This window comes from Onychomys torridus, chromosome 8 (assembly GCF_903995425.1).
Source record: "Onychomys torridus chromosome 8, mOncTor1.1, whole genome shotgun sequence".
In the NCBI taxonomy this organism is placed as follows: Eukaryota; Metazoa; Chordata; class Mammalia; order Rodentia; family Cricetidae; genus Onychomys; species Onychomys torridus.
The window spans coordinates 5,311,667-5,329,152 of NC_050450.1; the positions used below are offsets into that span (position 1 = coordinate 5,311,667).

Consider the following 17,486-nt stretch of genomic DNA (forward strand, 5'->3'; position numbering starts at 1 on the left):
GGGTAGGGGTGGAGAAGACTTCCCAAGCTTCCCAAGTCAGGAATGCCACCCGTCAGAGAACAGAATAGTTATTTCAGGTGCACGAAGGGGCTGAGGGGAGCCCACGACTATCAGTAAGAACAAGGGTGTGATAGTGCACAGGGTGACCTTTGTAGACTTCACATAATAGAGTGTCGGAGGAGGCTGGAGTCCAGGTGAGAGGAAGGTGGTCACAGCCTGTGATGGACATCTGGGTAGATAGGAACCCTAGAGGTTGTTCCTCTAAGGGGCCCACCTCATGGGCAAAAACTCCAGAGCTTCCTAGCTACATTCCAGGCCATGTTGTGAGTAAACTGTTCCATGAACCTCTATGTTCCACCATGGCTGTGGGTAAGCAGGTCCTAACTGCCAGGATGGAGGGTGTTTAGACCAGGCTGCAGCAAAGAAGTGGGGAGTAGAAAGTGAAGGCCTGAAAGGCAAGCTGCTCCCCTTATTAGTGATAGACTGTCCTCATGTCCTCCACAGGTATGACCCGAGGCACAACCGCTGGTTCCAGATCCAGTCCTTGCAGCAGGAGCATGCAGATCTGTGTGTGTGTGTCGTAGGCAAGTACATCTACGCTGTGGCAGGCCGTGACTACCACAATGACCTGAATACTGTGGAACGCTATGATCCTGCCACCAACTCCTGGGACTATGTGGCCCCACTCAAGAGGGAGGTAAGGAAGCCCTCCAATAGGAGTCTTCCCGGTTTCCTTCTATGGGCTGTACTTAGAGGCCCAGGTGTCAAGGCTGGTCTTGGTACCTGGTCAGGGAGTCAAGCTTGGTAATTGGAGGCTATGCCTATCTCAGGATTCTGTGTGGGGTGTGTTGGTGAGACTGCCACTCACCTTGTCCCTATACTTCTGTATTGATAGAATTTTCCCCATCTGTTGTTGCTGACACAAGCTGGAAGATTTCCAAATATGTCAACACAGAGGGACATGAAGAGACTGGAGGGCAGCCTGATTCACAGGTTTTTACTCAAACTCCTCCCCACGGTAAAACTGCCACAGGACCTTCTGGAGGCCACGAAATGCTTTGGAGTTTTTATTTGTATAAAGACAATAATAATCGTATACATACAGCATAGCACCTTGCTCTAGTCTAGTTTGGAGATGCTTAAAATTATGTACATGATGCAGAGGTAATGCTCTATGGGGGTACATCTTATTTTTTGTGGTTCTGGGGTACTTTGGCCTACCCCAAACCACGTGTGGGATTCCAAGGCAAGGGGTAGTCTTGTTGGCATCAGCTCTAAAGCCCACTTGCTCCAGGCTGCCGCCTTAGAGATTGCCAAGCACTCCAGAATCAGGATAGTGTAGTGGTCACCCATTAAAAACTCTGACCCAGTCAGGGGCCTTGGCAGGAGCTCTGGCTTTGGAGTTCTTTCCACTACCTGTCGTTTTTTTCTCTCACCCTTCCTCAAACCTTTGGGGATTAAGACTTTGACCTCAGTGAATTGAGATCAGGCTCTTCTGACCAAGTCACACATAGAGCAGGGCTGATTCTTGTCATCCTTTCTACAGGCTCCAGCCATGCCAGATCCTTGCTCTTTAGCTTCTTTGTGGGGAAGGAAGCCCTGCCCTAGTTCTGGAGAAAGGAGCATGGACAGTATCTTGGGCTCTTGTGATCTGATAGGTCCTATTCCAGGAATTTGAGAAAGTTCTGTTTGGGGGGCCTTGACCTCTTTGTCTGAGACTGTGGACACAGCTGCAGTTCTTCATCCTGGCCACAGAGGAGCAGTCTTGAACATCACTCAGCTTATTTAGTAGCTAGTTACCTTATGCCTTTATACATGTGGTCCTGTCTTCCCCTATTAACCAACTACTGTGTTCTAATCATGGAGATCCCGTGGTGACAAATGGTAAGCGCTCCTCCACAAGTGGAGTGACCAGGAGGTAGTTACAGTAAGTGGACGAAAGAAATGAAGAGGATCTGAGATATTCCAGAAGTCAGGACCCTTGAACTATTAAGTGGATATGTATTCTTTGGGAGTGTCTGTCTGCGTAGGTGTCAGAGTAAGGCCTAAAAATAAATTAGCCATTTTCAGTGGACAGAGAACCTCCCAGGGCAGGGAGGGAGAAGCTTGAAGAGCCCTTGTGAAGAGCAGAAAGCCTGAAGTATAAAGAAGAGGAAAAAACAGAATGGTTTGGAGGCCACTCAAGGTGGTTCATAGATTTAAATGTAAAACTAGACCCTTTAGACAAATGAAACAGAACAGGAGCCAGGTGTGGTGACAGTGCCTGTGATCTCAGTACTGGGAGAGAGGCAGGAGGATCCCAGCAAATTTGAGGTCAGCCTGGTATACATAGGGAATTCCAGGACTGTGTAGCAAGACCCTGTCATAACCAAAAGGGCAAAACAGAACAAAAACAGGATAAAATGTTCAAGATATGGGTGAGGTGAGTTTGTAGACTTGTGACAAACATGAGCCATGAAAAAGAAAAACTGATAAATTAAAAACTCTTGCTGGCAAAAGACCTTTTAAAGAAGTACACTTCCTTATTTGTTTGTGTGTGACAGGGGACCTGTCAGTGTCAGAGAACAGGAGTTAGCTCTCTGATTCCACCATGTGAATCCTAGGGATCAAACTAGGGTCATTGGGGTGGGCAGCATGTGCTTGTAGGAACTGAGCCATCTCATAAGCCCCATCCCCAAATTTTTAAAAAAGAAATTTATGAAAGAAGTTACTCAGTAGCAAAAAATAGATGCAGACCATAGTATGAACCATAGTGTTGAAGAAGGCAAGTCCAGTGTTGGTATACATCTTGAATCACAGTAGGAGGCTGTGCTGGAGAGACTCTGGAAAACAGATACAACAAAACAAAGGAGGAAGTGGCAGGGAAGAAGAGAGTGGAAGAGACTTCCCTGACAGACAGACAGATACATAAGGAAATAGTACACGCATCCTCCACAGCAAGCCACTGTGAGTGCTGCCCATCTGGCACTTGAAGCAGAAGGTGTCAGCTCCATCAAGTTGCCTGTGCTTGCCTGTGAGAATGTAAAGTAGTACATCACTTCTGCCAAGGATATTAATAGCCACCTTTTTTTGGATAGTAGCCAGAAATCAAACAAATGAGATATCCTTCAACAGGTGAATGGCTAAATAAACTGTGGTTGATTCATAACAATAAAAAGGAACTAACTAAGTAATGGAGAACCTACACAGGGATAGAAAGCCAATTGTAAAAGTTCTATTTCAGACCAGTGAGATGGTGCATACCTTTAATCCTAGCACTTGAAAAGCAGAGGCAGGGCGATCTTTGTAACAAGAATTGCTAAATGGTCATATTAATAAAAAAAAAACCCAGAGTGAGATAATTGGGGTGAGAACTGAGAGATCAGAGGAGTAGAATAAGCCAGCCACAGTTCTTACCTCAGCCCAAGAGAGCTACTTCCTGTACACTCACGCCTTATATACCTTCCTGTGCCCTGCCATCTTACCTCCTCTTTCCTCCAGACCTCTAGACCTCTATGGTTATCTAGTGCTGGGATTAAAGGCTTGTGCCTGACTTCTGTGTTTGATGTAGTGGCTGGCTTTGTCCTCTGATCCTCAGGCAAGCTTTATTTGTTAGAGCACAAATAAAATATCACCATATTCCCCCCCCCCCTTTTTTTGTCTAAAATTAAAAAAAAGAGTTTTAACTTATAAGAAAAACTATATACAGTAAGTACAATAACTATATACAATACATTCAGGCAGTAAATAATATCAGCAATGTCTGATCCATTTGCATTTGACAAATTCAGTGAAAATATTCCGTTATCTATCCAATTGTGGTGAGTCCAAAGTATACCTAATTCACTCTATCCTAACTTGCATTACCAACCGAAAGCTATCTTTTGATGTCTTTCAAACTTACACACTTTACACCCCTTTAGTGAGTTTTTTTCCTAAATTTCTTTTTTTTTTTTTTAATTTTTAATTTTTTTATTTTTTGAGACAGGGTTTCTCTGTGTAGCTTTGGAGCCTGTCCTGGAACTCACTTGGTAGCCCAGCCTCGAACTCACAGAGATCCACCTGCCTCTGCCTCCCGAGTGCTGGGATTAAAGGCATGCACCACCACCGCTAGGCCTGAATTTCTTAAAAAGGAAAACTATGACTTCAACTCCCTCAGAGACCTGAGAGGGAAATAATATTACCTAGTTGTAGCATGAATCTTAAAGGTACTTGTTAATAAAAACAAACCTGAGGCCAGTTATTGGGGTGAATGCTGGAAGATCAGAGAAGCAGAACAAGCCACGGCTATCTCACCTTGCTAGTTCCTCAGGTGATCCTGTTTCCTCAGGCTGGAAGCTTCTGAGTTCTCCTCCACATGAATCTCAGCTGAACTGTGTTGCTCCAAAGCCTGAACACTTAACCAGCCAAATGCTTAACTAACTACATGCTTTACTCCTTTAGTTCCTGGTCCTCACGTCTTATATACCTTTCTCTTTCTGTCCCCACTCCCTGGGATTAAAGGCTGGGTTTCTGGGATTATAGGCATGGGTCACCATGCTTAGCTGTTTCTAAAGTGGCCTTGAACACACAGAGATCCACCTGGCTCTGCCTCCCAAGTGCTGGGATTAAAGGCGTGCACCACCACCGCCCAACTTCTGCTATGACTTGCTCTGACCCATTTTCTAGCCACCATTTCTGGCTCTGTTCTAGTGGCTGTCTGTTCTCTGACCCCAGATATGTTTATTTTGGGGAACACACAATATTTCAGGGAACACAATAACCCACCACACCTAGTAGAACAGGAAGTGAAAACAAGTGACTTCCAAAAAATGAGGAATGACAGAAACAGCTGGCTGCCTGCACAGTCACCTGAGTTTTCTCTGCAATGTTGGGTCATCCATCTTTGGCCTATAGGTCTAGCATATATCTGACAGACTCAATCTGTGAAAAAGGATTTTCTAAAGAGCCTTGTCTTGGCAAGGATCAGCAGTCCTTTCTTTTGTGTCCTGCTTGTCCATTTGGACAGCATACGATCAACAGTCGAGGCAAGGGCACTTTCTTGCCCAGTGGCTAACTTTTGCCACAATGAAAGTAAACTCCATAAGGAGTATCTTCATTGCCCATCATCTTCTCTGAAGTAGATTGGTGCTGCCAGGAGCAGACATGTCTCATTGTCATAAAAAAGATAAAATCTGTATTTTTAAAACATCGTAGATCCTATATTCTGCAGATATCTGAAGTGTTTGAAGATGACCTAATATATTTCTGCTTGTCCTTGAAAACACACTTAATATGACTACAAGTTTGATTGTAATGAGTAACTACTAACTTTCATTTCTTTATATCCTAATTAGTTGGTAATAATAAATTTCAAGGACTAGCAATTTGCATTACATTGTTAAATGAACTGTGTAGGTACAGTACTTTGAACACTTAAAATTACTTCCTGCTGTCTGGGGGTGACAATATTTTTAAAGGATCCTGAAAAGAAAACTTTTGGGTTAATTGTCAAGTCCTGGGAGAGGTGGCTATATCATTTGTTGTCCAGTCTCTGCAGAATGCGAAAGTGCAGGGCTTGTCTCAAGTCCCTGCTCGAATAGTCTGTGAAGCTGGATCATCTCAGCTCGCCATCTCAAAATTGTCCTGAGCAGTTTGTAGTCCAAAGCTGATCTTTGGATGGTATTTGTCAGCTTAGTGGTATTATCATTGTCCTTATAGAATCTTCATTGTGGGGCCCCATCATCTTTTTGAAGACTTTAAAGTTGCTGTTTGGTGTGGTCATTGTTCCCTACAGAAAACTGATAGAAACTCAAACCCAAAATCCTGTACAGGAGCTAGATGAAGCCTTTTTTCTATGATTAGTTAGTACTCTATATGACCATTAATATCATGATAAAAGTTTAAAATATATATTAACCTTATAAATTTTGATATAAAATTTATACCTTAAGAAAAGATTTTAAAAGTTTAAAAAAAAAAAACAAAAGAATTATGAGATTAGTGGCAATAGAATAGTCCCTTAATTTTGGTTTTTCTTCTGTCCCATATCTACTGACATGATACAGAAATTTTAGATTTTCTTTTAACAAGTATGCTTGGGTTTAGAGAAGGAGAGAGCCACACTCCAACTTCAAAGCTAGCTTTAATTTTCAATTGAACTGGGACTTCATAAAGACCATTTGCTATTTGTAGAGAAAAGCAGAAACAAACATTTAGGAAGGTCTTATGAAATTTTATCCTGTTAGATATACCAATAGGCCAATTTACTCTTTTTCTTGGGACATTTTCTCTGGATGATTTGTCCTTTTTCTTCATATGTCTCATTTGTCCAGTGTTCTTCAAATTCTTTAGCCTTCATTCTCCTGAAAGACAAAAACAAAACCCTTCCCCAACCCTAACTTTGGGGAGTTTCCAAATTTAATCTATATCAATTTTGAGTTATAATTTTTCCTGAATTTTTTGTTCTATTTTCTAAAGCTGGTCTATCATCCAGAGCAGTATGTTTTTTCACAATAGGCATTAGTTTCTTTTTTTTTTTTTTAAAGATTTATTTATTATGTACACAGAAGAGGATGCTCATTACAGATGGTTGTGAGTCACCATGTGGGTGCTGGGAATTGAACTCAGGACCTCTGGGAGAACAGTCAGTGCTCTTAACCTCTGAGCCATCTCTCCAGCCCAGGCATTAGTTTCTTTAATTGCTCTGAGAAGAGTTTTTTTCCATGATGTCAGGAAAGGACTGAATGGAATTTGTTATGGGGGCTTGTGAGAGGCCCTTCAGTGAGTTTCCTATTGGTGAAATTATTAAGGCCCCTCCACGTAGTTAAAAGGCAAAGGCAAAGAATTACTTTGTCTGTCCCTTGCAGATCTACATTGGTTAGTCCAATGTTTGCCTCTACCACACCTTCTGCATATTCCAGAAGGGAGGGGCATTCTGTTGCCATTGTTCCTCGAAAAAACATTGTTTCTAGAAACTCCCTGTTGACAGTTCCTGTTTTGGTGACCTTATTTACCACATTTGAAACTTCTGACATTACTGTTTTTCTTCAAACCTCTGGAAATCACCTTTCTTATTCAAGCATCATCATGGTCATGAGATTCAATATTAATTGTATTTTGGATTCCTCCAAGGGAGGTGATCTTGCCTTTGCTGGCTTAATTATCCTTTTGCATTATGCATAGCATTTTCAGAAGCCAGAGATTCAACTATTATCTGTCCAGCTTCTGAATTTGATATCATTCTATTTACTGCTGAAGACAACCTTTGTAAGAAATCCATAAAGGTTTCTTTGGGGCCCTGTATAACTTTTGTAAATGATTCAGTTTTCTTTCCTACTTCTGCAATTCTGTCCCAAGCATTCAAGGCTGCCATGCAGCATAAAATTAAGGGTGTAGTCATCATATAAAGATTGTCTTCGTATATCAGCATAATTGCCTTCTTCAAGAAGTTGATTTTGGCAAATTTCCACATCTCTAGCCCTTCATCATTGTTCTATAGTCTTAGTCTCCTCTTTCCACCAGGTTCTCCACTGTAACTGTGGACTGACCTCTAAGACTGCTCTAACTAAATCTTTCCAGTCATGAAGAATAATTCTATTACAAGTTGACCACAAGTTTAACATCTGCTTTACAAATGGAGAATGCATACCATGAGCTTCCTTAAATCTCCTCAAATCTAACATTTGCACAGGAATCCATTTAGCTCATACATAGCCTTAAGCATTTAGCAGTTCCTGTAAGGTCTCTGCTTAAACTAAGATTGGCTATTTGAAAGCCTTAGTGTGTTTCTCTGTAACCTTATAATGCAATGCTGAGATTGGTTCACCTTTAAATTCTTCTGTCTGGGTCTAAATATCTCTATGATCTGTTTTAACAAGTTTTTCTTAAACTTTCATCCTGACACTCATATTAACTAACCTCAATGATAAAACAGTGATCAAACAAATAATATTCATAATTTACATTATCTAAATCTCATCAACATTAATTATTCTCTCATTTAATTGTTCCATTTTCAGACCACCTAATGTGTTATCAAACAAAGAACAAATTCCCCCCCCATTGTAAAAATGTTTCCTATTTTTTTAATGTGGGGAAAAACTCTCTTTTAACTAATTTCTCCCTTTAAGAAATCTTAATTGACTCACCAACTCTGCTGACTGTGTAGAACAGTAGAAGCCTGAGGGAGTTTTAAGGCAGCTAGTGGGGTAGCAGCCTGAGATGGGGATCCAGAGAGAACCCACAACCCACCAGGAGAGAAAAAGCCAAAGAGACTCTGGGCCACGTAGGGTGGAGACTCTGGCCTCGTACAGCTTGGGCCTAAGCCCCAGGCAAGTGGCTTTTTTGTGAAATTGTGCCACAGATGTTGGGTGCCAGATGTAACACGAATTGCTAAATGGTCTTCTTATTAATAAAAAATCCCAGAGCCAGATACTGGGGGTGAAAGCTGAAAGAGCAGAGAAATAGAACAAGCCAGCCACAAGTTCTTATCACTAGGAAATTTCAGCCCAAGAGAGCTACTTCCTGTATACTCACGCCTTATATACCTTCCTGTGCCCTGCCATCTTACTTCCTCTCTCTGCCCAGCTACATCAGATCTTTGAGTTTGAGGCCAGCCTGGTCTATATAGTGAGTTCAGTATAACCATGGCGACACAGAAAGTTCCATGGTAGAAAGACCTTATTTCAAAACAAGACCACACCTGTTCTATCTTATTTGTTTGTTATTCTTTTAAAGACACCATTGTAGAAATGGAGAAGAGAGTGGTGATTGTCAGATACTAGGTACAGGGATTTGGGCCAGGAGAGAAGTGGTTGTGACTACTGTCAACTTAAACAGACCAATAGTGACCAGTGCTCCAAGGCCAAGTGTTTGTTTAGGAACAGCAAGGCATTGCAATCTAGGATGCATGTGCTGTGGTGGACTATAGACAGGTGTGTCCAAAGGGAGTAGGCAAGGGGAGGTCTTTAAAGACAGAGTCCAGAGCTGGCGAGTTTGCTCAGTGACTAAAGATGTAAAGCCATGTAAGCCTGACAACTTGAGTTTTATCACTGGATCTCACAGAGAAAGAGAACTGACTTGTGTGTGTGTTCACACACACACACACACACACATACACACACACACACACACACACACACACACACACAGTATGATGATAAAGGTAAAGATACATGGGAGCTGTTGGAGAATTAACTCCTTTGACTTCAGGGCTCATTTTAGGAGTTGTGACTGTGGCTGGAAAGGTCTCTTTATTTGTTTGTTTGTTTATTTATTTTTATTGGTGTTTTGCCTGTATGTATATATTTGTAAGAGGGTATTGGATCCTGGAGTTACAGAATGTTGTGAGCTGCCATGTGGGTGCTGGGAATTGAACCTGGGTCCTCTAGAAGAGCAGCCATTGCTCTTAACTGCTGAGCCATCTGTCCAGCCCGGGGAGGTCTCTGTGTAGGAATAACTTCTGGAGTTTTGGTTTTAGAGAGTCCTTATAATAGATCTTATTGTCAACATACATGCATGAGGACCTTTCCTGTAAGGTCTCTCCACTCCATTCTGTGTGGTTTTGACTAAGCATGTCTATTTTGACTCATACTCTAAGAGAGCACCTAGAGGATGCTAATGGTGACAGGAGTATGCTGGGTGACCTGACCAGGATGTTGTAGCACTATTGTATAAACTCTCACCATTTAGAGAAACTGCTAGAAGCGAGCAGGGGTCTCTAATCTCCAAATCCCTGATTGGGTGGGGGAACCTCCCAGCCTTCTGCCTGTGATGGCAGATGTAAGCTCTCAGTGGATGCTCTGCCTGCTTCTGTATGCCTCTTCAGCTTCTTGTGCTACCCATGTGGCCTTTAGTAACAGTCTACACAGTCCTGGAATCTCCACGTTGGCCCTTGGGTATGAGGGTCCAGTGAGGATACATGTGGTTGGGTGGGTGGGTCACAGGGACACAGCTGCCAAACTAGGGTGGGAATCCTTGACATTGCAGGCTAGTGTTAAGAGCATTGGGTGTGTTTCCCTTTCTTAGCACAAACACCATCACTGTTCTTAGTATAGTTGTCTTTCGTGATCCCAACTGTGTTAGTGTCAGGACCCTCCAAGGATAGGGAAATCCGTGAGGCTGAAGTCACTTGGGTAAAGTGTCTTAACAGTATTTGTGTAAAACCTACACATCCAAGCCTGTTCTGGCACAAGCCTAATCCTATATACTTGGGAGGGAGAGGCAGGAAGAGGAAAAGTTCAAGGCCAGCCTGGGTTACAGAATATAAAGCCAGACCCTTTCTGAAAGTAAAAAGATGTAGGGGCTGCTGAGTGTGGTGACATGCCTTTAATCCCAGATCTCAGGAGGTGAAGATAGACAGATCTTTGTGAGTTCGAGGCCAGCCTGGTCTATAGATTACATTCTAAGACAGCCAGAACTACATACATAGTGAGACTCTGTCTCAAAAATCACACACACACACACACACACACACACACATAAAAAGAAATATAAGGGCTGGGAGTGCAGCGTAATCAGCAGAGTGCTTGGCTAACGTGCACATATCCCTGAGTTCAACCCTCAGCATCAAATAAACCTGGTGTCATTCATACACCTGTAATCCTACCTAGCAGTGGAAGGTGGAGGCAGAGATTTAGAGGTTCAGGGTCATCCTTGGCTACATAGCAGGTTCTAGGTCAACCTGGGATACATGAGACCCTGTCTCAAAAATTAAAAAAAACTAAAAAAAAAAAAAACCAAAAAAACAAGCTGGGCAGTAGTGGTGCACGCCTGTAATCCCAGCACTCGGGAGGCAGGCAGGCAGATCTTTGTGAGTTCGAGGCCAGCCTGGTCTCCAAAAGCGAGTTCCAGGAAAGGTGCAAAGCTACACACAGAGAAACCCTGTCTTGAAAAACCAAAAAAAAAAAAAAAAAAAAAAAAAAAAAAAAAAAAAAGGTAAGTAGAAGGCTGGCGGTATAGCTCAGTGGTAGGACATTTGCCTTCATTTGCAAGCCCGTGTGTTCTTGACATCTGCAAGTCTGTGCTTTAATAAGTCACCCCTGTATGACTAATGACATGGTACAATATAAATAAGTGAATTGTTTTATACAGAGGACTGAACCTCTGTACATTTTCAGTATAGATTCAGTTTATTGACTTGAGTATTTCTCGTCCTTGTTTGGTTGAATCCAGAGATGCGAACCCATGGATATGGAGAGCCAACTGTATCTGATGCTTTGTCTCAGTCTTTTTCTTTTCTTCACTGTAGCCCACTTCCTGTGGGTGGGAACTATCTGCAGATACATCTGGAAAGGTTGGCTGGTGGAAAGTTGAAGTCACCAAGGGAAGGTCCTTGCTGCCAGTGTGCTTCTCTGGCAACTTGGAAAGTGGGCCTTGGTTTTCTTGTTCCCCATCCAGATGTTTCCTTTAGAGACAAGGAAACACAAAGATTATATTTAATATCTGGGTCTGTAGATTACATACCCTCTTGGAAAGAAGTTAGGGGTCAACAGGTAGAGCAGTATATCCAGATAGAACCTGGTGTGCATCCTCCTCAGTATGTGAGGGTACATCAGATGTGGTGAAACCTTGATTGGTATGTTACCAGGCAGGTGCAGAGTGGTGGAGGCAGCCGCTATTGGCCACCTTCCTCACTGCCTTCTTGCCCATTCCCTGCCTTTCCTGGCTCTCTTGGTGGCTCCATACAGGTATATGCCCATGCAGGCACCACGCTGCAGGGGAAGATGTACATCACCTGTGGTCGCAGAGGAGAGGACTACCTGAAAGAGACGCACTGCTATGACCCAGGAAGCAACACATGGCATACTCTGGCTGATGGGCCTGTGCGACGTGCCTGGCATGGCATGGCTGCCCTCCTCGAAAAGCTGTTTGTGATTGGAGGTAGCAACAATGATGCTGGCTACAGGAGGGATGTGCACCAGGTGAGCTGGGCCCAGAATGCTGACTTCCAAATTGAGCAGAAGGTCCAGGGAGTTCCCCTGTACCTTATGGTTCCATTCATGCATAGCCTCCCTACTGTGTACATCCTTCACTGGAAGGGCACATGTGTTAGACTTGTTGAAGCCATACCACTCCGAGCCCACAGCTTACATGAAGGCTTATACTAAATGCTGCACATTCTGTTACAATGCATACATATGACCTTCCTAGTAGTTTCCCTTGTGCTTTTAGTTATTATGTTTTCATCAGAAAGTTAACATACCCACGCCGGGTGTGGTGGCACACCTTTAGTCCCAGTACTTGGGAGGCAGAGGCAGGCAGATCTCTGAGTTCAAGGCCAGCCTGGTCTACAGAATGAGTTCCAGGATAGCCAGGGCTACACAGAGAAACCCTGTCTCAAAAAAAAAAAAAAAAAAAAAAAAAAAGAAAGAAAGAAAAAAAAGTTAACATACCCACATTGTAGACCCTCTAACAAAGACTAGAGAAGCACTCGTCCCCTCTGCTTGTGCTGTTTGCTTTCAGGCTGTCTGTGACTTGCTTCTAGCCGCTCAGAGTCAAAGAGCATCTTAAGCCAAGTGTGGTAGTCCATTCCTGTGACCTCAGCACTCCATTCTGAGGCTGGAGAATTGCAAGTTTGCGATCAGCCTGGGCTACACAGTAAAATGAAAGTAAACAAAATGTACTTTTCTCATCAACATTGTCCCCAGCAGCATTCTCCAGTTTAACGTGTGTGTGTGTGTGTGTGTGTGTGTGTGTGTGTGTGTGTACACGTACATTGGGAAATTAATTAAACCCAGGATCTCACATGTGCTAAAGAAACTCTCTGCTACAGAGTTAGTCTACAGACATCTTTTTACTTTTTTTTTGGTTTTTCAAGACAGGGTTTCTCTGTGTAGCTTTACACCTTTCCTGGAACTCACTTGGTAGCCCAGGCTGGCCTCAAACTCACAGAGATCCGCCTGTCTCTACTTCCCAAGTTCTGGGATTAAAGGCGTGCGCCACCACTGCCTGGTGTTTACTTTTTATTTTGAGGTAAGTTGCCCAAGCTGGCCTTGACTCACTTTGTAGCTCTGTCAGAACTCTTAACTTGGCAATCTTGCCTCACTCTTTATATATATATATATATATATATATATATATATATATATATATATATATATGACCTTTATTGACAGATAATTCACATAGTATACAATTTTCCTGTTTGCACAATTTGATAGACTTTAGTCCAGCATCCTCTTAGGCCCATGACACCATCATCACTTCCTATTTTAGAACATCACTGTCTTCAATTTCTTTCTTTCTATCTTTCTTATTTTAATGTCAAATGCCATTTATTGAAGGAGGGAGGAGGTCTTAAATACAGGCTTACAGCACAATGGGAGAACCTTGGAGGGCAGAAATTCACTTCTGATGTTTTACAAGCTTTCATCTAAGCTGTTAATGCCCAATATGCAGGATACACAGACAAGGAATTTCCCTCAAGCATTCAGGAGGGTGGAACCCGGCAGGGAATTAGCATAGGGAGGATGTCAAGGTCAGCAAGCAAGGCAACAGTTACCCAAAACGGGGGCCAGGACCCTACAGGTCCCCTTTTTACTAAAAAATGAGCTTCTGACTTAGGTTGCGTGGGACATCAGCAGATCACCTTACCCATCATGAAGACGCCTGTCCAGGCCATACAGGCGCTCTGTCTTAGGTTGGTGAGTGCCCTCCAGGTATTACCCATCTCTGAATACTCATTATCATACAGGCTCAATCATGTGAGAGCTGCAGAGTTAACTGTTGCCAAAGATCTCAAAGTGGCGCTGGGCTTGCAATCTGTGTGTTCGACACAGAAAAGACCAACAGAAAAAGAGCCATTCCCTTCCTTAACAAGCCTTACTGCAAATTGGAGTCCCTGTAAGATGGTATCCCAAAAGCAAATGGAACTTGAGTTTGTAAATTTATAACTTTCAAAGCCAATCGAAATGTATATAACTATTGATTTAAATTTGTCATGCCCAATAGAATGAAAGATTAACTATGGTAGCTACTTTTGCTGCCAGGGTCTCCACTGTGCTAGCTGTTATGAAATGGCAATCCCAGAAACAGTAGTAGTGGTGGTTGTCGATGTTGTAACAGCAGCAATGGCAGCAACGATGTCAAATTCTCTTCTGGAGCGTGTGGGCATCCTCTGACTTGGACACAACTCCAGGAACATGAACCGCCAATTGCCTCACTCTTTTTAGCTGGAAATACAAGCCTGTACAGTGGGCCAGCTTCATAGCTGCTGCCTGCCCCGACTCCGGTAGCTGGGCAGCATATCGACAGCCGTATAACAAACCACTCTGGCTCCAATGTACATTTAGCCAGGCTAGGAAAACGGCTCAATCCATATAGTGCTTTCCATACAAGCATCAGACCAGAGTTTGTTTCTGCCATACCACATCAAACACTGGCCTGGTAGTGCTGCTTGTAACCCAGTGCTGGAGCTTGAAGACAGGCAGGTCTCTGGAGCTTGCTGGACAACCTAGCTGATTGTTGAACCCTGGTCTCAATGAGAGATCCTGTTTCAAAAAACAAGATGGGTGACTTCTGAGGAGCGTCATATGAGGTTGGCCTCTGGCCTCCACACACATAGAAACACCTGCAACCCCCGTTCTACGGGCTGTCATTACTTAGCAACAGGGACTGCTGTAGGAGCTCAGTTGTTTCCTGTCAAGATGGAGTACCTGACATGGGCTATGGCTCACCCTCTCACCCAAGAACTAGACTGGGTTAACGAACTCATGGAAAGGACAAGTCCAAACTCTGAACCATGGTTTTTGCCAAAGTTGACATCAATATAAAGCTGAAAATTTTAAGTGAATCCCTAAGTTAGAACTAGCCACAGTGGCTCACTCCTGAGCTGACTCTGCAAGTTTGAAGCTACTCTGGTCCACATAGAGAGTTACAGGCTAGAGAATGTGATGTATCTAGATCCTGTCTCCAAAGTAAAACACAACAAAAAACTGTATGTAGATGGTTCTACCCAGAAAATAATCCCCCCACCCCAGTCCCCCCACCCCAAAAGCCACTCACAACCCTTTATCACATCTATAAAGTTAGTTTTGCTATGTAACATAATACACTCATGGGTTCTAAAGATATGGACAATCTGGGGTGAGAAGGCATTATTTTGTGTTTTTATACCTAGAACCCCAATTTGATTGCTTAGTGAAGCAGATAAGATTTTGAGCCATGGGACTGGAGAGATGGCTTAGAGCACTGGCTGCTCTTCCAGAGGTCCTGAGTTCAATTCCCAGCACCCACACGGTGGCTCACAACCATCTGTACCCTCTTCTGGCATAAAGGCATGTATGCAGATAGAGCACTCATATATAAAATAAATAAATTTTTAAAATTTGAATTTTATTTACTTTTATTTTATATACATTGATGTTATGAGTGTCAGGTCTTCTGGAACTGGAGTTACAGACAGTTGTGAGCTGTCACGTGGGTGCTCAGAATTGAACCGAGGTTCTCTGGAAGAGCAGTCAGTAATCTTAAACCACTGAGCCATCTCTCCAGCCCAAATAAATAAGTCTTTTTTAGAAAATAAGATTTTGAACCATTGTTACCCAGGCCTGTAGCCCCAGCACTTAGGAGCAAAGTACGAGAATTGCCACAAGCCCCAGATCTGTGTTGTCCACACACCAGAGTCCAGCTAGCCAGGACTGTACGACTGTATTTATTTATTTGTTTGTTTATAAAACAGGGTCTGAATATGCACCCCAACTTGCTGTATAGACCAGGCTGGCCTAGAACTCAAAGGGAGCTGCCTGCCTCTGCCAGGATTAAAAGCATGCGTCATAACTGCCCTGCTTAAAGAAGAGATTTAAATGTCTCTTTTTTTTTTCTTTTTTTTTTTTTTAAGGGGGGGGGAGTTTCGAGACAGGGTTTCTCTGTAGCTTTGGAGCCTGTCTTGGACTAGCTCTGTAGACCAGGCTGGTCTCAAACTCACAGAGATCCACCTGCCTCTGCCTCCTGAGTGCTGGGATTATAGACGTGCACCACCACCACCCAGCTAAATGTCTCTTAATACATATGACTAAATGTCCTTCCTGACATGTGATACAGGTACACACCAGCTTTACCACACTTTGCCCAGCATTGGGTTTTATGATTTCCTTTCTTCCCTGGTTGCTGGTTACCTGGTGACATTTTGGTATTACATTTCTTGGATTACTAGTGAATTGAGTGGTTTTTTTCCAAGTCTTTTTTTACTGCCTTGGCTGTTTATGAAAAGGTTGGTGATCATGATTGGTCATCAAGTAACTGCTTCCCCACAGGCTCATGAGTATGAGTCGGGGTGCGTAGAGGAGGGAAGATGTTAGGTGGGGTCCATGGGAACGGGAGAGAAGCAGGACTGGACTTGGAGACTCTTGAGAGGGAGACTCGTGCACTCTTAGCTGAAGGCTGGGGAGGCAAGATGATGGCCTACAGCTGAGTGAGGCTAGAAGCAGCAGGTGACAAAGTGGGTGGCTGGAAACCTGTCCCAGAAGCTGCCTGTGTTGACCCTGACCTTGGCTTTGCAGGTGGCTTGCTACAGCTGCACATCTCGGCAGTGGTCAACAGTCTGCCCACTCCCAGCTGGGCATGGTGAGCCTGGTATTGCTGTACTAGACAACAGGATATATGTGCTGGGTGGCCGCTCTCACAACCGAGGCACCCGCATGGGCTACGTGCACATCTACGACATGGAGAAAGACTGCTGGGAAGAAGGGCCCCAGCTGAACAATTCCATCTCAGGCCTTGCAGCCTGTGTGCTCACTCTGCCCCGCTCCTTGCTCTGTGAGCCACCCCGAGGGACCCCCAACCGTAGCCAGGCAGATGCAGACTTTGCCTCTGAAGTGATGAGTGTGTCGGACTGGGAGGAGTTTGATAACTCTAGTGAGGACTAGGGCTCTCATGCCTGGTGTTTGGAAGGGGTAACTGGGGCGGTGAAGGCCACAGGGCCTGAGTTAGATACCAGGCTCCAGGGTAGGGCCTCCCCAGCCCTCCTGGTTCACCAACTGCCCTTTTCCGTTCTTGTCTCTTCAACCAGCCTGCTGCCAACATTTGCAAACTCTATAGCTGTGAATTATATTACAAAGAAAAGTGCTACGGAAAGGCTGCTATCATCTGAGGGGGTGATCAGGCCCATCCTCTGTGAAGGGCTGGTATCTCTATTTGGCCTCTTCTTCCCCTTAGTCTGGTCCCTGATGGGTTAAGTAAGGTCCCTCCTGCAAGAGTTCCTGGGGGCTAGCAGCTTTCCTGGCTGTTGCCAAAGCTCATGGCTCCTTTCTTTCTGTGAACCACATGGTCTGGTAAGCAGCTCCAGCTGCAGCCAGGACCTTGAGCAGCTGGAGAGCTCTCAAGGGACACAAGAAACCATATATCTGGAACTGATCCTAAGGATAAGGAGATGCCCCTGTAGCTGTGTGTGTTTCTGACTCAGTATTGTTGAAAAATGAAATAAAACATTCTGCAAAAGGTGGTGTGTCTTCTATGGCCACAGTCTGGGTTTCTTTCCTCTCCAGTCAGCGCCTCTCTGAGTAGCATCCAGGGAGGCACAGTTTTCA

General features: G+C 43.8%; 1 protein-coding gene across 4 annotated transcripts in view; it reads left to right on the forward strand.

The window, feature by feature from the left end:
* Klhl22 (kelch like family member 22) overlaps positions 1-17,417 on the forward strand; it is a 47,615-nt gene extending 30,198 nt beyond the window's left edge. For 3 of the 4 annotated variants that reach the window (XM_036196217.1, XM_036196214.1, XM_036196215.1), the window contains 3 exons: positions 505-697; positions 11,649-11,882; positions 16,461-17,417. In XM_036196217.1, coding sequence (XP_036052110.1) covers positions 505-697; positions 11,649-11,882; positions 16,461-16,826 — 793 coding nt within the window. In that variant the 3' untranslated portion in view covers positions 16,827-17,417. Of the gene's footprint in view, positions 1-504; positions 698-895; positions 2,254-11,648; positions 11,883-16,460 lie in introns of those variants that run through there. The other variant, XM_036196216.1, reaches the window with a different exon arrangement.
* Positions 17,418-17,486: the final 69 nt, after the last annotated feature.